Source organism: Macaca thibetana, chromosome 1 (genome assembly GCF_024542745.1).
Source record: "Macaca thibetana thibetana isolate TM-01 chromosome 1, ASM2454274v1, whole genome shotgun sequence".
Classification (NCBI taxonomy): domain Eukaryota; kingdom Metazoa; phylum Chordata; class Mammalia; order Primates; family Cercopithecidae; genus Macaca; species Macaca thibetana.
Window position 1 is genome coordinate 85,670,718 of NC_065578.1, and position 17,506 is coordinate 85,688,223.

The 17,506-nt window shown below is 38.2% G+C and overlaps 1 protein-coding gene across 1 annotated transcript in view; it reads left to right on the top strand.

Annotated features, from left to right (window-relative positions):
* CLCA2 (chloride channel accessory 2) overlaps window positions 1-7,310 on the top strand; it is a 31,997-nt gene extending 24,687 nt beyond the window's left edge. Inside the window, exons 12-14 of the mRNA XM_050773469.1 lie at window positions 1,310-1,480; window positions 4,091-4,324; window positions 5,829-7,310. Coding sequence (XP_050629426.1) covers window positions 1,310-1,480; window positions 4,091-4,324; window positions 5,829-6,271 — 848 coding nt within the window. The 3' untranslated portion in view covers window positions 6,272-7,310. The remainder of the gene's footprint in view (window positions 1-1,309; window positions 1,481-4,090; window positions 4,325-5,828) is intronic.
* Window positions 7,311-17,506: the final 10,196 nt, after the last annotated feature.

The window sequence follows — 17,506 nt, forward strand, 5'->3', positions numbered from 1 at the left end:
CATTAAACCACTAAATACCAAGATTTGATTTTTTTTTTTTTTTTTTTTTTTTTTTTTTGAGATAGAGTCTTGCTCTGTCGCCCAGGCTGGAGTGCAGTGGCGCGATCTCAGCTCACTGCAAGCTCCGCCTCCTGGGTTCATGCCATTCTCCTGCCTCAGCTTCCCGAGTAGCTGGGACTACAGCACCTGCCACTATGCCCGGCTAATTGTTTGTATTTTTAGTAAAGACGGGGTTTCACCGTGTTAGCCAAGATGGTTAAGATTTGATTTCTTACAACAGACAAAAAAGAATTCTAAATCTCCCTTGATAATAAAATGTTTAGCACTTCTTATTTCATTTAAATGTACTCCTGTTTTTCTTATGTTAAGGAGCCCTGCCTCTGCAGTGGGGAAGAGGGAGATGGTGGGGACACTTTAGCAATGATACACTGCTGGTGTACAGCACTGTGTGTGTGGTATGAAAACTGAATTGACCTCTAGGATAGAGGACAAGCTGCTTGCCCAATATGACCACCTGTACTTGAATGGCAAAAGTGATCTATACTTGGGCTAAGCTGGACTTCCCTCTGCTGCCCTGGGGTCTCGGCCATCCTGCCACTGAGTCATGAATTTGGCTTGGAATTGAACTGCTCTCTAAAGATCAACACAAAAGGAAGGAAGTACATCACTGGCTAACCTTTCAGAATGCCCCCTGAAGCAAGGCACAGTAGATGCTATCAAATTCTGTCAAACTCCAGGTCATCAAGCCCCCTAGAATCTAGAAAAACAGTTCCAGATACCCTCTAATGAGGAAATTAAGTAATTTCACACTATTTTATAAGCAACCAAAGTTTGTATTTATTAAAGGTCCCTAATCAAGTGACTTCAGGGCATTCATAAACCCTTGAAACTGTAGGAAAATGTGTATATGTGCATATATATTTATTTCCTAGAGACAAAATAGCTTTTCTTAACATCTCAAAAGGGTCAATGACTATAAGCAACCTGAAGAATGTGCTTGATTTCTTAAAAAAACTAGTATTATTTTCAATGATAAGAACAAGAATGTTAAAGGTGATGATTAAATGTTTTATTAGCATGGTACAACTTATTCGCCTTTAGAAAATCATTTTTCTGAGGTAAGAAATTACAGGGAGAAATTATGGACCCATTGGATTTTTTATCACCTGAGAATATAAAAAGTAGATAAGAGCATGATCATATACCTTATATAGAAAGAATAAGGGGAGTAAATCTCATTTTTAATGACTTAAATATTAGTAATCTACTATGATAACAAGTGTTGACACTGTGTTTTTTATATATACAGGTGCTGATGTTATAAAAAATGATGGAATTTACTCGAGGTATTTTTTCTCCTTTGCTGTAAATGGTAGATATAGCTTGAAAGTGCATGTCAATCACTCTCCAAGCATAAGCACACTAGCCCACTCTATTCCAGGGAGTCATGCTATGTATGTACCAGGTTACACAGCAAACGGTAAGAACCATTAGCACTGTTATTTGAGTAACATCATTTCATGTACATATCTCTGATGGGTATGTGTGTACTGGGGTGGCAGGGAGTGAGAGAAAGAAAATTTCAAAAGTCTTTACACTTAAGTCCATACATAATTTGTTGACTGTTTCTTCAGTCCTCAGTGATTCGTGGTAGGCAGGTAACAGGAAGGCAATAGGTAATGTCCACAGATTATACCTACCTTTATTTTAGTCGTTATGTTGACCTCTTTCTTGTTTCATCAGAATTACTAATAGTTAATTTCTCAGTTCCTGCTTCTGTGTTTCCTCTATAGAGGTTTAGGCAAGAGAAAGAGGCAAAAAGTTATTAGCAGTTGAAAGAAGGAGGCCAACAGCCCAAACAGTCCACACAGGAAATGAGTTCCTAAATAAATATGAACTTGGATGTTACAGACAACTAAGTGATCCTGAAGATGTTTTGTTTTCCTTCAAGAAAAAAATGCAAAATAAATGGAAGATATTTATCTTTTTAACACCATTATAATAGTTCCTGATAGGAAGCAGTGGTTAAAGCACAATAGACAAACAGAAATATGTCATGCTATAGTCTTTGAAAACAATCTCAAAAAAGACTTCTAAGCATTTGTATTTCCAAAAATGCAGATTCTTTATAAATATTATTCATGTATTTTAAAAGTTATAACTAATCATTTGGACTATTCCATAACATGACTCTATCCTTTTTGTTTACTTTTCAGTCCTCATTCTTTCTGACCTCACCAGTATCAAACACAGCCAATTGATCCCTCTTTTGTCATTTCCTGGTTTCTGTGATACCTCACTCTCTTAATTACCACTTATTTTCCGGAATTTTTTATCAGGCTCTTTTTCCAGCTCCTCGTTTTCTACCAGGCTGTCTGTTGGCTGAGTCTGAACCTTCTTACTTTCCCGTCTGGAGCCACATTTCCTGGCTTTGAAACCCAGTTCCTCCATTTACTAGCTGTGTGACTTTGGGCAAGTGACTTAGCTTCTGTGTGTCTCAGTTCCATCATCTAAAAAAATAAGGGTAATAATTGCCCTCCTCATAGCCATGTTGGGAAAATTAAATATCTGATACATGTAAGGCCTGAGAAAAGTGCCTGGCACATAGAAGGCACTCAGTAAATCCTACTTATCATTACAGTAATAATTATTATTAATCTCATTAATCTGTATGCCTTTAATAACATCTATCTGTGTATAACCTCCAAATTCATAACTTTAAAATTATTACATTTAGCTAAAATCTCTTTTTTAAGCTTAAAATCCAGATCTAAATGGCTCATTAACATCTTGAATTAGATGTTGTACAGGAATCACAAACCTTGTAATTTAATTTTTGGTCTTTTTCTCCTTAGCCTACTTCTCCTCCCAGCTTGCTCATTTTAGAAACCTGGAATTTTTTTTTTCTTTCATTTTAAACCAGGTTTCTCTTCTTCACTATTCTATATTCATATCCATCACCAGCTTTTGCTTGACCTCTGCAGAAGACCTCTTGAACTGCCTCTTTCTTGCCCCCCTCTCCATGCCATTTCCCATCCCAAGCTGCTATCTTCTCTCATCTGGACTATTGAATGGGTAAGTGGCCACCTTGTTGCTTGCTGTGCTTTAATTCATTCTACACCAAGCAGCCAGAGTGTTCTATTAGAAAGCAAATATAATTTTGTCACTTCCCTGCTTCCCTACAGCATGTAACATTAAAATCTAAAACCACATTGAACCATGAGGTCCTGTGTAAACTTCTCTCCTGCCTCATCTCAGATGACTCACTTTGCTTTTAATTTAGCTTTTCTAATTGAAACCTCTTTTCACCTCAGGATTTGCTGTTCTCTCTACCTAGAATGTTCTTCCCACTCTTCTTTACCTGGTCAGTTCCTACTCAACCTTTAGGAATCCTTTCAATGTTACCTCCTTGATACCACTCTAAATTATAGACCCACTTTATTTTCTTTCATAGCATCCTGCCTTCCTTCCTTCTTACACTTATCATACTTTGTAAATATGTGTTTATTAATGTGATTAACATGACTATAAATTCCATGAGGGATACTGTTTTGTCTGTAATTATTGGTACAGCATATGCCCTCAATAAATATTTACTGAGGCCGGGTGCAGTGGCTCACGCCTGTAATCCTAGCACTCTGGGAGGCCAACGCGGGCATATCACAAGGTCAGGAGTTCGAGACCAGTCTGGCCAACATGGTGAAACCCCGTCTCTACTAAAAATATAAAAATTAGCCGGGCGTGGTGACGGGCATCTGTAATACAAGCTACTTGGGAGGCTGAGGCAGGAGAATTGCTTGAGCCTGGGAGGCAGAGGTTGCAGTGAGCCAAGATTACACCACTGCACTCCAGCCTGGACAGCAGAGTAAGACTCTGTCTCAAAATAAAATAAGTAAAATAAAATAAATATTTATTGAGTGAATAAATGGATGAATTAGTGAGCAAAGGATTGTACAAATACACTCAGTTATTCTAAAGATGTAGTAAATAAAAAAAGGTTTAAGAAAGTCTCACCGTGTCAAGAACAAGCTATTCAGAAGCTTTGTAATTTGTCGTTTTGCCTTTTTTTTTTTTTTCTTTTTTGTCTCAGGTAATATTCAGATGAATGCTCCAAGGAAATCAGTAGGCAGAAATGAGCAGGAGCAAAAATGGGGCTTTAGCCGAGTCAGCTCAGGAGGCTCCTTTTCAGTGCTGGGAGTTCCAGGTGGCCCCCACCCTGATGTGTTTCCACCATGCAAAATTATTGACCTGGAAGCTGTAAACGTAGAAGAGGAATTGACCCTATCTTGGACAGCACCTGGAGAAGACTTTGATCAGGGCCAGGGTAGGTTTGCTTATTTCATGACCTATTTTTCCATAAGACAGCATTTCTAATAACTAGGGGCTAGTTGAGTGAAAATAGCTTTGGGGTTTTAGAACTGAAAAAGGTACAGAGGATTGTTGTGAAAAGCTCTGAGTTGCTGATAAGGCTTTAAATCCTGGAGTCCCAGAAGGACAGTGTGTTGCTACCCCTGGAGTGAGGAGGCCCTGGCTAACTCACTGATACTAATCTCTCAGAAATCTTGACTAGAAGCATCAACACCATGTGTTATGGTATCTGTTTAGTAGAAATGGGCTCTGCACTACAGAGCGTGTGCTTCCCAGTACTGGAAGTGATTTCTTTCTGAAAGCTGGGTAGTAAACATTTATTCATATATTTATCAGTAGGCTTCGGGGAATTTTTTGTGTAACTCATGCAAACCTTGGTGCATTTTTGTTTCCTACTTCTGGCCGTTATTTTTGTTAGGAAGGCTGGGACCGGTCCCCTGATTCAGGGCTTTCTTATTCTTGCTTGGGCAAACATTGACGGAGTACCTTTCTCTACTTTCCCTTTTCTAAGGCTTATGTTAACTTTCAGGCTTCCACCTCCGTTGTCTTTTTCCAAATTTTTTACCCAATTTTCACAACACCATTTATTCAGAAATTTTATTTTTTCCCCCATTAATATGAATTCCACCTTTGTCATATACTAAACTTCTGAATGTGTTTTGGCCTATTTTTTGATGTGTCTATTCATGCATCAGTAAGTACCACAGCGTTTTAATTATTGAGGTATTATAGCATTTGTATATTTGGTAGAGTTAGTCTTTCCACGTTGCTATTTTTAGACTTTATATGTTCAATTTGGTTGCTTAATTTCCATATGAATTTACAATAAATTTGACTAGTTAAAGCAGAAATGAAGTATTTTAAATAAAATCACATACCAGGCCGGGTGCAGTGGCTCATGCCTGAAATCCCAGCACTTTGGGAGGCCGAGGTGCGCAGATCACCTGAGGTCAGGAGTTTGAGACCAGCCTGGCCAACATGGGGAAACCCCGTCTCTATTAAAAACACAAAAATAAGTCGGGCATGGTGGCGCATGCCTGTAATCCCAGCTACTTGGGAGGCTGAGGTAGGAGAATCACTTGAACCCGGAAGTTGGAGGTTGCAGTGAGCTGAGATGGCACCCCTGCACTCCAGCCTGGACAACAGAGCGAGACTCCATCTCAAACAAAACAAAACAAAACAAAAACAAAAACAAACAAAAAAATCACATAACATTTACAAAATAACTTAGGAAAAAAATAACATCTTTTATGTTGAATCTTGCTTTTCAAAAAAAAAAGTCCTCAGGTTTTAATGAGTCTTTGTGTAGTGTTTTAAAGTTTTGCTTGTATTCGTATTTCTCGTTATGTTTATTTCTAAATATTTTGACTTTTAGTTGCTGTTCTCATTAGTAATTTCTAATAAACTGGAAAATATACTCAAAGTGACTTAATTTTCCTATTTATATTTTTTAATTTCAGCTACAAGCTATGAAATAAGAATGAGTAAAAGTCTAGAGAATATCCAAGATGACTTTAACAATGCTATTTTAGTAAATACATCAAAGCGAAATCCTCAGCAAGCTGGCATCAGGGAGATATTTACATTCTCACCTCAAATTTCCAGAAATGGACCTGAACATCAGCCAAATGGAGAAACACATGAAAGCCACAGAATTTATGTTGCAATACGAGCAATGGATAGGAACTCCTTAAAGTCTGCTATATCTAACATTGCCCAGGCATCTCTGTTTACTCCCCCCAATTCTGATCCTGTACCTGCAAGAGATTATCTTATATTGAAAGGAGTTTTAACAGCAATGGGTTTGATAGGAATCATTTGCCTTATTATAGTTGTGACACATCATACTTTAAACAGGAAAAAGAGAGCAGACAAGAAAGAGAATGGAACAAAATTATTATAAACAAATATACAAAATGTCTTCCTTCTTAGATATAAGACCCATGGCCTTCAACTACAAAAACATACTAACAAAGTCAAATTAACATCAAAACTGTATTAAAATGCATTGAGTTTTTATATAATACAGATAAGATTTTTTACATGGTAGATCAACAAATTCTTTTCGGGCAGAGATTAGAAAACCCTTAGACTTTGGCTATGAACAAATAATAAAAATTATTCTTTAAAGTAATGTCTTTAAAGGCAAAGGCAGGGTAAAGTTGGACCAGTGTCAAGAAAAGTTTGTTTTATTGAGGTGGAAAAATAGCCCCAAGTAGAGAAAAGGAGGGTAGATCTGCATTATAACTGTCTATGTGAAGCAATCATTTAGTTACTTTAATTTTTCTTTTCTCCTTATCTACACAGAACAGGTTGCTTGTTTACAACTGAAGATCATGCTATATTTTATATATGAAGCCCCTATTGCAAAGCTCTTTACCTCTTGCTATTTTGTTACATATATTACAGATGAAATCTCACTGCTAGTGCTCAGAGATCTTTTTTTCACTGTAAGAGGCAACCTTTAAAAATATGGGTATTACCCTTTTCTCTTCATACCAGTTTTGTAAAAAAGGTCTATTGAATTTATTTGTTTATAAGTTTCTACTCCCATCAAAGCAGCTTTCTACGTTACTGCCTTGGGTATTACTGTATGATAGTTATAGCCCTTATAATGCCTTAACTAAGGAAGAAAAGACGTTATTCTCGTTATTCTGAGTTTGTTTTAATACATATATGAACATATAGTTTTATTCAATTTCAACCAAAGAAAAGGTCAGCAGAGAGATACCAACCTTTGGAAATGATTAGCTGGCTCTGGTTTTTGGTTAAATAAGAGTCTTGAATCCTTTCTCCATCAAGAGTTACTTACCAAGGGCAGCGGAAGGGGGAAATAGAGGTCACAAGGAAATAAAAATCATCTTTCCTCTTTAATTTTACTCCTTCCTCTTATTTTTTAAAATGATTATCGAACAATAAAATCATTTGCCTTTTTAATTAAAGAGTTTAAAACTTTATTGAAGAATATACATAATAAGGTAGACTAGATGTAAGTTTTATAACCAGGACCAATTAAGAATAAAAATTAGATTATGTTTTACGGTAGTGGAGAGGGAAATGTGGGGAATTGGGACAGGAAGAAAGAGACAGCATGAAGCCCTAAATGAGAGACTCAGACCAGTGCTGGGGAGAAAAACAACCAGCAACTCTCTCTACCCAGGCCACCTCCTTGTAGTTTCTACTGATCCAGTGTCTGGCCTGTTACTTTCTAAGTCTCACAGTGCCTACATTTTCACAGATGAAAGCTTTAAGACCCTTTAAGCTCAATTCCTAGCTGGCAGTCAGTCCTTCCTCCCTCTATCGCTATTATACTTGCTAGCATGGAATTTGCTTCTCTCTAGTTTCAAACTGGGCTAGTGAAGCACAGAGATGGATTGTAGTGGGTTTCAAGTTCTCGAATATTTTCCTCATTTTACAGACAGGAAAACGGAGGGTTGGGTGAGTAATTCACAGTTGTATACTTGTTAATGGCAAAGCTATACAAAGGAAGAGCCAGGTTCTCCGACTACTCCTTTACTCCTATTTAAGAAGGTGTGGGCAGACGCCAGGGTTTCTACCTAGAGGTATTTAACTGTTTCATGATAAGTTCGCAGGACAGCAGATCTAGCTTTAAAGAAACCTGGTAGGTTTTGCTGTTGATGTTGTTGTTGTTTGTCTTCCATTTTGTGGGTACAGGAATGGAACATATGGACTTAAGTCCAGAAATCAGTGAGTATAAGAGGCAAAATTAAGGGATTCTAACGATATTAAAGTAACAAACAAATATAACAGTGTAGAAAGAGTGATCTCATGAAGTGTGTAGGGTAAACACTGTTCAGTGGTTGTAAGGAGTGAAAATATTAAACAAAAAGAAAGATGTAGTAAATGTGGGAAAACACAGATTTAGAGATTCCAGCAATCAATAGAACAGAGTCATAGTAAATGCCCTGTTGATTCTGTATACCTGATTTAAAAAAAAAAAAAAAAAGAAACAATAGGGCATTTGGCCAAAAAGAATGAAAAACTATGATGTGCTCACTGGTCACTAGTGGAATACCATGATGTCAAAACATGTGACATCATTAACAATTTGACCCAAGATTGCCAGAAAAGGAAGACTGTGGGCCAGATGCACAGTTATCTGAGAGAGGGAAGAGAAGTCTGTGGAATTAAGCAATATGGACAGATACTATTTTCAAATTCCAAAATAGTCATTGTTATGTAGTGGATAGAAATTTGTTCTGGAAAGTGAAGAGAACATCCCCCCATTTTTTGCCCTCTTCTTTTAGGGATAGTAGAGGAAGATTAAATCTCAATGGAAGAGAGACAAAAGTAAGGGATGGAGGATTTTTAAGAGCTGCTAATATAGCCTATGCACTGAGCAGGTCACTGTTTGTGTGGACACCATCGACTGTCATAAAAGTACCTTTGTACTTGTATGTTAATAACAGAAAGTCTTCCAAAAAAAATGTTGTATATGCTTTATCTTTTATTACTATGCAATTATTCTTAGAAGAGTTAACCCCTAGATATAGCTTACATTTAAAACTTAATGTGACACTGATAGTAAAGCTGCTCATATCAAACTAATCCTCTTACAAATAACAATTATAATTCTGGAAAAAAATGTAGAACACAATTCTTGAAGCAATGGACACTGACAAAAGCAGATAGAAACTGAAGGAGATATGACCCTTAAAAGGGGAGAATAAATAGAGATGAGATACACATTTAACCAAATTTTTCCCCAAAGGCTCTCCCTAGTTTGCTCAGAAAATCTGGATAGCGCTCAAGCTGAAAGCAGCCATCTTCCCAGGTTGACAAGTCAGAAGTAAGCTATCTGGGCGTCAGAATAGTTGCAAATTGAGGAAGGAAATCCCAAAAAGAAGCAACCACAAAGAGGAAAGTCCCCAAACCTGTATCCTCTCAATCTGAAAAAAAAAAAAAACAAATTTGATTTAAACTATCAATCCACAGATCTTAGATGTTCAAGTGAACCTAAAATAGAAAACACCTAGGCATATCATACAAATGGTGACTGACTACTCATCAGAAACAATTGAGGCCACAAGACAATAAAATAGCATTTTAAAGTGCTAAAAGAAAATCTGTCAACATAGAATGATTTCAAGCAAAAATGTCTTTCAAAATGTAGGTAAGTAGAAGCTAATTTTTGCCAGCAAGAAATACCAAATAAATTTCTTCAGGCTGAAGGAAAATGATGTCTGATGGAAATATAGCTCTACAGCATTGAAGGGTTTTTAGAAATTATAGGCTGGGTGCAGTAACTCACACCTGTAATCCTAGCACTTTGGGAGGCCTAGGCGGGTGGATCACCTGAGGTCAGGAGTTCGAGACCAGCCTGGCCAACATGGTGAAAACCTGTCTCTACTAAAAATACAAAAATTAGCTGGGCATGGTGGTGGGTGCCTGTAATCCTAGCCACTCGGGAGGTAGAGGTAAAAGAATCACTTGAACCCTGGAGGCAGAGGTTGCAGTGAGCTGAGATAGCGCCACTGCACTCTAGCCTGGGAGACAGAGTGAGATTCCATCTCCAAATAAATAAATAAATTATAAATAAGTAGGTAAGTATCTATGCTGTTGGTTTGCTTTACCCAATTCCTTTAAAAAACAATTAACTATGGCAGAAATAAAAACAATATATTGTGGTATTAATTACATGAAGAAGTATGATATAAGATAATAAGGGCAAAATGAACATAAAGGTGACAAATGGAATTACAATATTGAAGGGTACTCTCATTATACATAAAGTGGTATAATATTAATTCAGAGTAGACTGGGATAAGTTAAGGATGTACATTGTGACTTTTTTAGCACCCATTAAAAATAGAGAATGGAGGCCAGGTGTGGTGGCTCACATCTATTAGCACTTTGGGAGGCATGGGTAGGAGGATTGCTTGAGCCCAGGAATTAGAGGCCTGCTGGGGCAACAAAATGAGATCCTTCTCTACAAAAAATCAAAAAAATTAGACAGGTGTTGTGGCACATAACTGTAGTCCGAACTACACGGTATGCTGAGGCAGGAGAATCACTTGAACCTAGGAGGTCAAAGCTGCAGTGAGCTGTGTTCATGCTACTGTACTCCAGCCTGGATGACAGAGTGAGACCCTATCTCACAAATAACACATAAAATAAAAATATCTAAAATAAAAATATGCTACACATCCTACAATGCACAGGACAACCCCTGTTAGCAGCAGTTAACCCACATGGGTCTGCAGCAACTAAATTCTTGCCCCCTTGAAGGAAAGAATTTGACCGAGGAGCATAAGGCAGAGTGAGAGACTGAGGCAAGTTTTTGAGCAGGAGTAAGAGTTTATTTAAAAGCTTTAGAGTAGGAACGAAAAGAAGTACACTTGAAAGAGGGCCAAGTGGGCAACTTGAGAGATCCAAGTGCCCTGTTTGATCTTTGACTTAGAGTTTTATACGTTGGCATGGTTCCGGGGTTTTGCATCTCTCCTCCCTTGATGTTTTTCTTGGGACAGGCTGTCTGCATTCACAGTGGCCTGCCAGCACTTGGGAGGGTAGCATGCGCAGTATGTTTACTAAAGTTGTGTGCATGCTCATTTTAGGCATCTTTTTCCTTACCAGTCGAGTGTTCCTAGAGGAAGGTCATTTACCAGTTAAACTCCACCATTTTGCCTCTTAGTGCACATGCTTGAGTCCACCCGCCCAGTTCCCGAGGTCTTATTGGGAAGCGGCTGATCACCAGCTTCGGGTGTTTTCTATCTATTGAGAAACTACCTTCTCCTGGTGCTGGCTGCAACCAATTATTGTTTTAGAGAGACAGTTGAACAACTGCCTGACCATCACCTGATGGCTGCCTGACATTCCTGATGGAGGGTGGGGGGTCTGTCTCCAGTCCTACTCATGTCTACCTAGCTACCTACTCTAACACCCTTACAACAAAGAATTATTCAGTCAAAAATGTCAATAATGCTGAGGCTGAGAAACCTTGCTTTCTAAGGAGGAAGAGAAAGAGGCAAGGATATTTGATACACAAAGAAAAGAAAAAGTGACCTTATTGAGGGGGAAAACAGAACAAGAGTGTGAACCAGATCTAAATAAAGCTGATAAGACAAAAGAGAAGAAAAAATACATTTAAAACAAAATTAAGATGATCCATAATGGAGGACTGTATGTATAAGACTGGTAGAAAATCCGCCTCATGAAAAATAAAGATGGAATGTATACAAAGTTGGGTGGATGCTGCATTATGTGTTAAGATCTGCAAATGCAAAATGCAGGGAAACAGGAAGTAGAGGCAGAGGGAAGTCAGATGAGCAGCAGGCTCTGAAAGAAAGAAAAATCCGATTTCTCGTGTATGTATGCATTATAGGAAGTTTAATGCCAGATCTGGCACAAAAAAGAGATGAAATAAGGTATGAAAGGGATATATCACAGAGTACACGGTGATAGAGAAACACTCAAAGACATAGACACACAGGCATGGGGGTGATTAGAGCTTGTTCCCAAAGATCAAAAGCCATGCCTTGGTCCAAAAATCCCTCCTGCCCTTAGAATGAGTAGCTCTTATCAGCAAGATGGTTCCCGAAATGGGTGGAGAGTGACCTGGATGGTGGCCACTTTTATTTCCCAGTCCCTCTCAGCTACAAGCTGCTGATTCTTATCAAAAAGCTGCTTTCTGACAACTGTTGCCTCAAGGACCCAGGAAGAAGGAAGCTATCCAGCACAGTGGGCAATTACTTTCTATTTCCCTAGCTCTGTGTAGCGAAAGCAATATAAAAGAACAAACATCTAAAAGGAGTATGTTTTAAATTGGCATGATCTTACTTCACACTAACATAGGAAAGAAGAAGCAAGAACATGAAGAAGATAAATGGTGGAGAGGGGCCCCAGAAGATTGCCATTTTTACAGTTGAATGCACAGGCTTTCATAAGAAACCAATGAGGGCTCGGTATCTCATTTGCATAAGGCATGACTTTCTGATAGCTCCACCCTGTCCTCCTAGTGTGCATGTGGGCCCTTAGCTTGAGTTACTCCATATTGCTTTGTTCCTCTTACTGCGCATGTGTTAGCGGACAGAATTTTCCATTGCAGGCATGTCTGGGAAAGTCACCTGTGTAGCCTTTTTTATCTGTGCAGTTGTGGGCATGTCTTAGGCAAGCCCCTCTGTGCAAGCTCCCTTATCTATGTCTGCAGGTTGCTCTTTTGTTTGAAAGAATTCAACCGAAGACCCACCCTAACTGCCTACTTGACTGGTTTCTTCCTTCCTTCTCTCTCAAAACATCCCCTTTGCTCTCTGAAGCTCAGCTGAAAAATCAACTCACAAAAGGCAGATTAGTTGGAGAAATGGCATACAAATTTATTTAATGTGCACATTATTTAATGTCCAACAGAGTTCAGAAGCTTGTTTACCATCCTGGCAAAACAGATTATCAGACAGGGGAAAGAGGAATATAATATATTAGTGTGTGTGTATATATATATATAATATTTATATTAGTACATATGAATACTACAGGCAAATTAAATTAGAAAGCAAAAATAAATCAACTAGAGAATCCCAAAATGTCTGGAAATTAAGCAACATATTTCCACATAACTCATATGTTAAGAAAGAACTCACAATGAAAATTAGAAAACAGTTTGTAATCCCACCACTGTGGGAGGCTGAGGCAGGCAGATCACTTGAGGCAGGTAGTTCAGGACAAGCTTAGCCAACATGGCAAAACCCCATCTCTACAAAAAATACAAAAATTTGCCAGACGTAGTGGTGTGGGCCTGTAATCTCAGCTACTCGGTACGGTGAGGTGAAAGAATCACTTGAAATCGGGAGGTGGAGATTGAAGTAAGCAGAGGTTGCTCCACTACACTCCAGCCTGGGTGACAAAGCAAGACATTGTCTCAAAAAAAAAAAAAAAAAAAAAAAAAATTTATATTCTGTCTGTATACACTCTGCAACAGTTTTTATAAGACTATTTTTTAGTTTCTTAAATTTCCTCCTGACTGTTGCTTTAGCTTGTCATATAAATTTTGATACACCATATTTTAATTATCATTTAGTTCCAAATATTTTCTAATTTGTGTGTGTGTGTGTGTGTGTGTTTTGAGACAAGGTCTCACTCTGTTACCCATGCTGGAGTGCAGTGGTGTGATCTCAGCTCACTGCAACATCCACCTCCCGGTTTCAAGCAATTCTCCTGCCTCAGCCTCCTGGGTAGCTGGGACTACAGGTCTGCACCACCATGCCCAGCTAATTTTAGTATTTTTTTTTTTGTAGAGAGAGGGTTTCGCTATGTTGGCCAGGCAGGTCTTAAACTCTTGGACCCAAGTCATCTGCCTGCCTCAGCCTCCCAAAGTATTGGGATTACAGGCGTGAGTTACCATGCCCAGCCTCAGAATATCCTTGATACTGATACTTGGCAAGGACACTACAAGAAAGGAAAAGTACACACCAGTCTTATGAACAAATGTGCAAAAATCCTAAGCAACATATTAGCAAATTGAAAAGGATGCTACATCACGATCAACTAAGATTTACTCTAGGAATGTAAGAGTGATTTAACATTGAAGAATCAGTCATTGTAACTCGTCATGTTATCAGAACAAAGAAGAAAAATTATATACTCATCATAATAGATGTATAAAGAGCATTTGATAAGATTCAACACCTATTCATGATTTAACAACAACAACAACCAAAAAAAAAACACCTCTCAGAAAAGTAGGAATAGAAAAATACTTTTTTTTTTTTTTTTTAAAGACAGGGTCTCAGGGTCTCACTCTATTCAAAGTGAGAGTGAGAGGCAGGATTGTGGGAGTACAGTGGCTCTCCTGGCCTTAAGCAATCCTCCCACCCCAGCCTCCCAAGTAGTTGGGACTACAGGGACATGGCACCACACTTGGCTAATTCTTGTATTTTTTGCAAAGGTGGGATTTCACCATGTTGCCCAGTCTGGCCTCATACTCAAGCAGTCCTCCTGCCTTGGCCTCTCAAAGTTCTGGGATTATAGGTGTGAACTACTGCACCTGGCGCAAAGAGACTTTCTTAATCTGATAAAGGTATCTACAAAATATCTCTAGGTAACAGCATACTTAATGGTAAAATATAGAATTCTTTAGAATGTTTTTCTCCCTGAGATTAGGAACAAGAAAAAAGATATCCATTCTCTTCACTATTCAATATTGTACCCAAGGTCCTAGCTAGTCCAATAAGAGAAGGAAACAAAAATATTGGAAAAGAAGAATCAATATGTTATTACTCACAGATGACACAATTATATACATATAAAATCCAAAAGAATCTACAAATACTAGAAATAAGTGAATTAAACAAGTTCACTAAATTTAAGGTCCATACATAAAAATGTATTTTATTTGTATATACCAGCAATAAGCAATTAGAAAATTGAATTTTATAAAAATACCATTTACAATAGCACCAAGAAAAACCCCTAAGAATAAATCTAATGAAAGATGCACAAGATACCTATCCTGAAACTATAAACCACAGTTGAGACAAATTAAATAAAACTTAAAATGAAGAGACACACCATCTCCATAATTTGAAATACACAATATCATGAAGATGTCAATTTTTCTAAAATTGATCTACAAATTTAATGCACTCCTATAAAATCCAGATTTTTTGTATGTGAAATTGACAAGCTGCTTTTAAATTTTATATTGAAATGCACCTAATGTAGCCAAAATAGTCTTCAATAAAAACAAATCTGGACTGTTTACACTACCAGATAATCAAGGTAAGGATAGTCACACAGACCAATGGAACAAGGAACAGAACAGAGAGTTCAGAAGCAGACCTGCATATCTGTAGTCACCTGAGCACAACAAAAGCACAACTGTAATTAAGTAGGGGAAATATGGTCTTTTCAATAAATGCTCTCGGCTTACTGGCTATCACAGAGGAAAACAAAACAAAGCAAAAACCTTGAACCTTTCCTCACACCATACACAAAAATATTTTGAGATAGATCAGTATACCTAAATGTTAAAGGTTAAGCAGCAAGGCTTCTAGAATCATATATTGTATAATATCTTCATGAATTTGGGGAAGCTGTCTTAAATATGACACAAAAACATTACACATAAAAGATTAAATTGGACTGTACTAAAATTAAAAACCTCTATTCATCTAATGATACTGTTAAGGCAAGCCACAAAGTAGTAGAAGATATTTTCAATGTATCTTTCAGTACAAAAGACTCAGTATCCAGAACATATAAAGAACTCCCATAAATCAATAAGAAAAAGACAATTTAATTAAAAATTGTGCAAAAAAAACCTTGAAGAGACACTTCACAAAAGACCAATATGTATATAAAAAGGTCTTTAACAACATTAGTCATTAGGGAAAATGCAAATCAAAACCACCAAATAATATGACTATACTCCCAAGAAAATGGATACAGTTAGAAAGACTGACAGTACAACGTACTTGGAATGTGGAATAACTTGAACAACCACTTGAAAAGTATTTGGGGGATCAACATAAGCTAGTATCAAAGAAAAACTTCATGCAAACACTTGTTAAAGATGGTAAGGGGTGGGGGCCATGGCGATAGGTACAAGGACCATTGTAAGGAGGTCTTGCAGTTGGGGAGAGAGAGTGGATTAACTCCAACTCCAATAAGGACAAGTGGGAATTTATAACCAAGGAGAAGGCTGGGGTCAGTGGATGAAAAATGCCTAAGAGGAAACATCAAGGATAAGGAATGTCTGGCTAAACTGACTCAATAGGGTTATTGCTGAAGGCAGGCCATGGTGGAAAGATGCTGAGAATGGTCAGATACCAAAGGTGGGGATTTTCCCTAAACTGACTTAGCAAGATTCTTGCTCAAACTGGATTCTGCAAGGATGGAGAGGGAAGCCCAAGGTCAGACCTAGTCAGAGAAGACTCAAGATCCTGACTTAAGTTTTAGTCAAAGGAAGGAGTCTTTGTCACTAGATAGATGTATACCCTGTCACCCAGCAATGTCACTCTTTGTATATTCGCAACTGAAATCAATGCTTACATCCATGGTAGCTTCATTCATAATAGCCCCAAACTGGAAATAGTCCAAATGTTCATCAAGAACAGGTGGTAAGTAAATCGCAGTATATTTTTACAATTGAATGCAATGGAAAAAGAACATATTACTGCTATATTCAACAACTTGGCTGAATCTCTTATAGAAAACATTATGTCACAGTAACCAAATGCAAGAGTACATATGGCATATTTCTGTTTATATGAAGTTCAAAAACAGGCAAAATTAACCTATGTGGCAATAGAAGTCAAAACAGCGATTATCTTTTGGGGGGACGGACTGGAAGGGAATGCAAAGGAAACTTCCAGAATGCTGGAAATATTCTTTGGTGAAAGCTTGTCCCTTAGGGTGCTAACTCCCTGCACCTCTGGTTTGTGTTATTTGGCCCATTTGGGCTGCCTCTGACAAAGCCAGATCCCAGTGCCATGGTGCAGTGCTTTATCTGAGCCAAAGCCTCCGCGCATCCATTTCAAGCTAGACTTGGGCACGGGAGAGAATGGAGGAGCTGCCCACACAGTCTGCACAGTGAAGGCCATGCTAAAGTAGGCCCTCTTCCTGGGGAAAGCTAAGAAGAAACACTGGTTTTAGGAGATGTGTGAATTTTAGCAGCAGCCAAGACTCTCCATTGAGCCAGCAGCCAAGACCCAACTTGCAGGGAATGCCAAGCAAATTTGGAGAGCACTTAAACTGGGTCTGTCACACCAGATGACTCCTGTCATAGGGAAATGCAGCAGCTGCAGCCAACAAGGGCAAGACAACTAAAGACCCCACTAAGGGATGAAAGGTGGGATTACCCCAACAAGAGAGCAAACAATACAGATCAGCCAAAATGCTGAGCAAAAGTGAGGGAAATAGGTGATAAAGGAGGGAGATTATAAATGTCTTGAGACCAGCTGTAGCAGCAGGCATTGCAATTTATTTCAATAACCCTCTTGCCTTATGCATTTGAGCAGATTGCAATTGACCACTACTTTGAAGGAGATTCTGTAAATGATTAAACTTGTACCTTCTCTCAGGGAAAAAGTGAGACAGCTTGTGCTCACACACAGAGAAATGCAAATCCCACATTATAATACTGGAGCTAGATATGATGAAAGTACAAGAGTGAATCTGAGCAGCT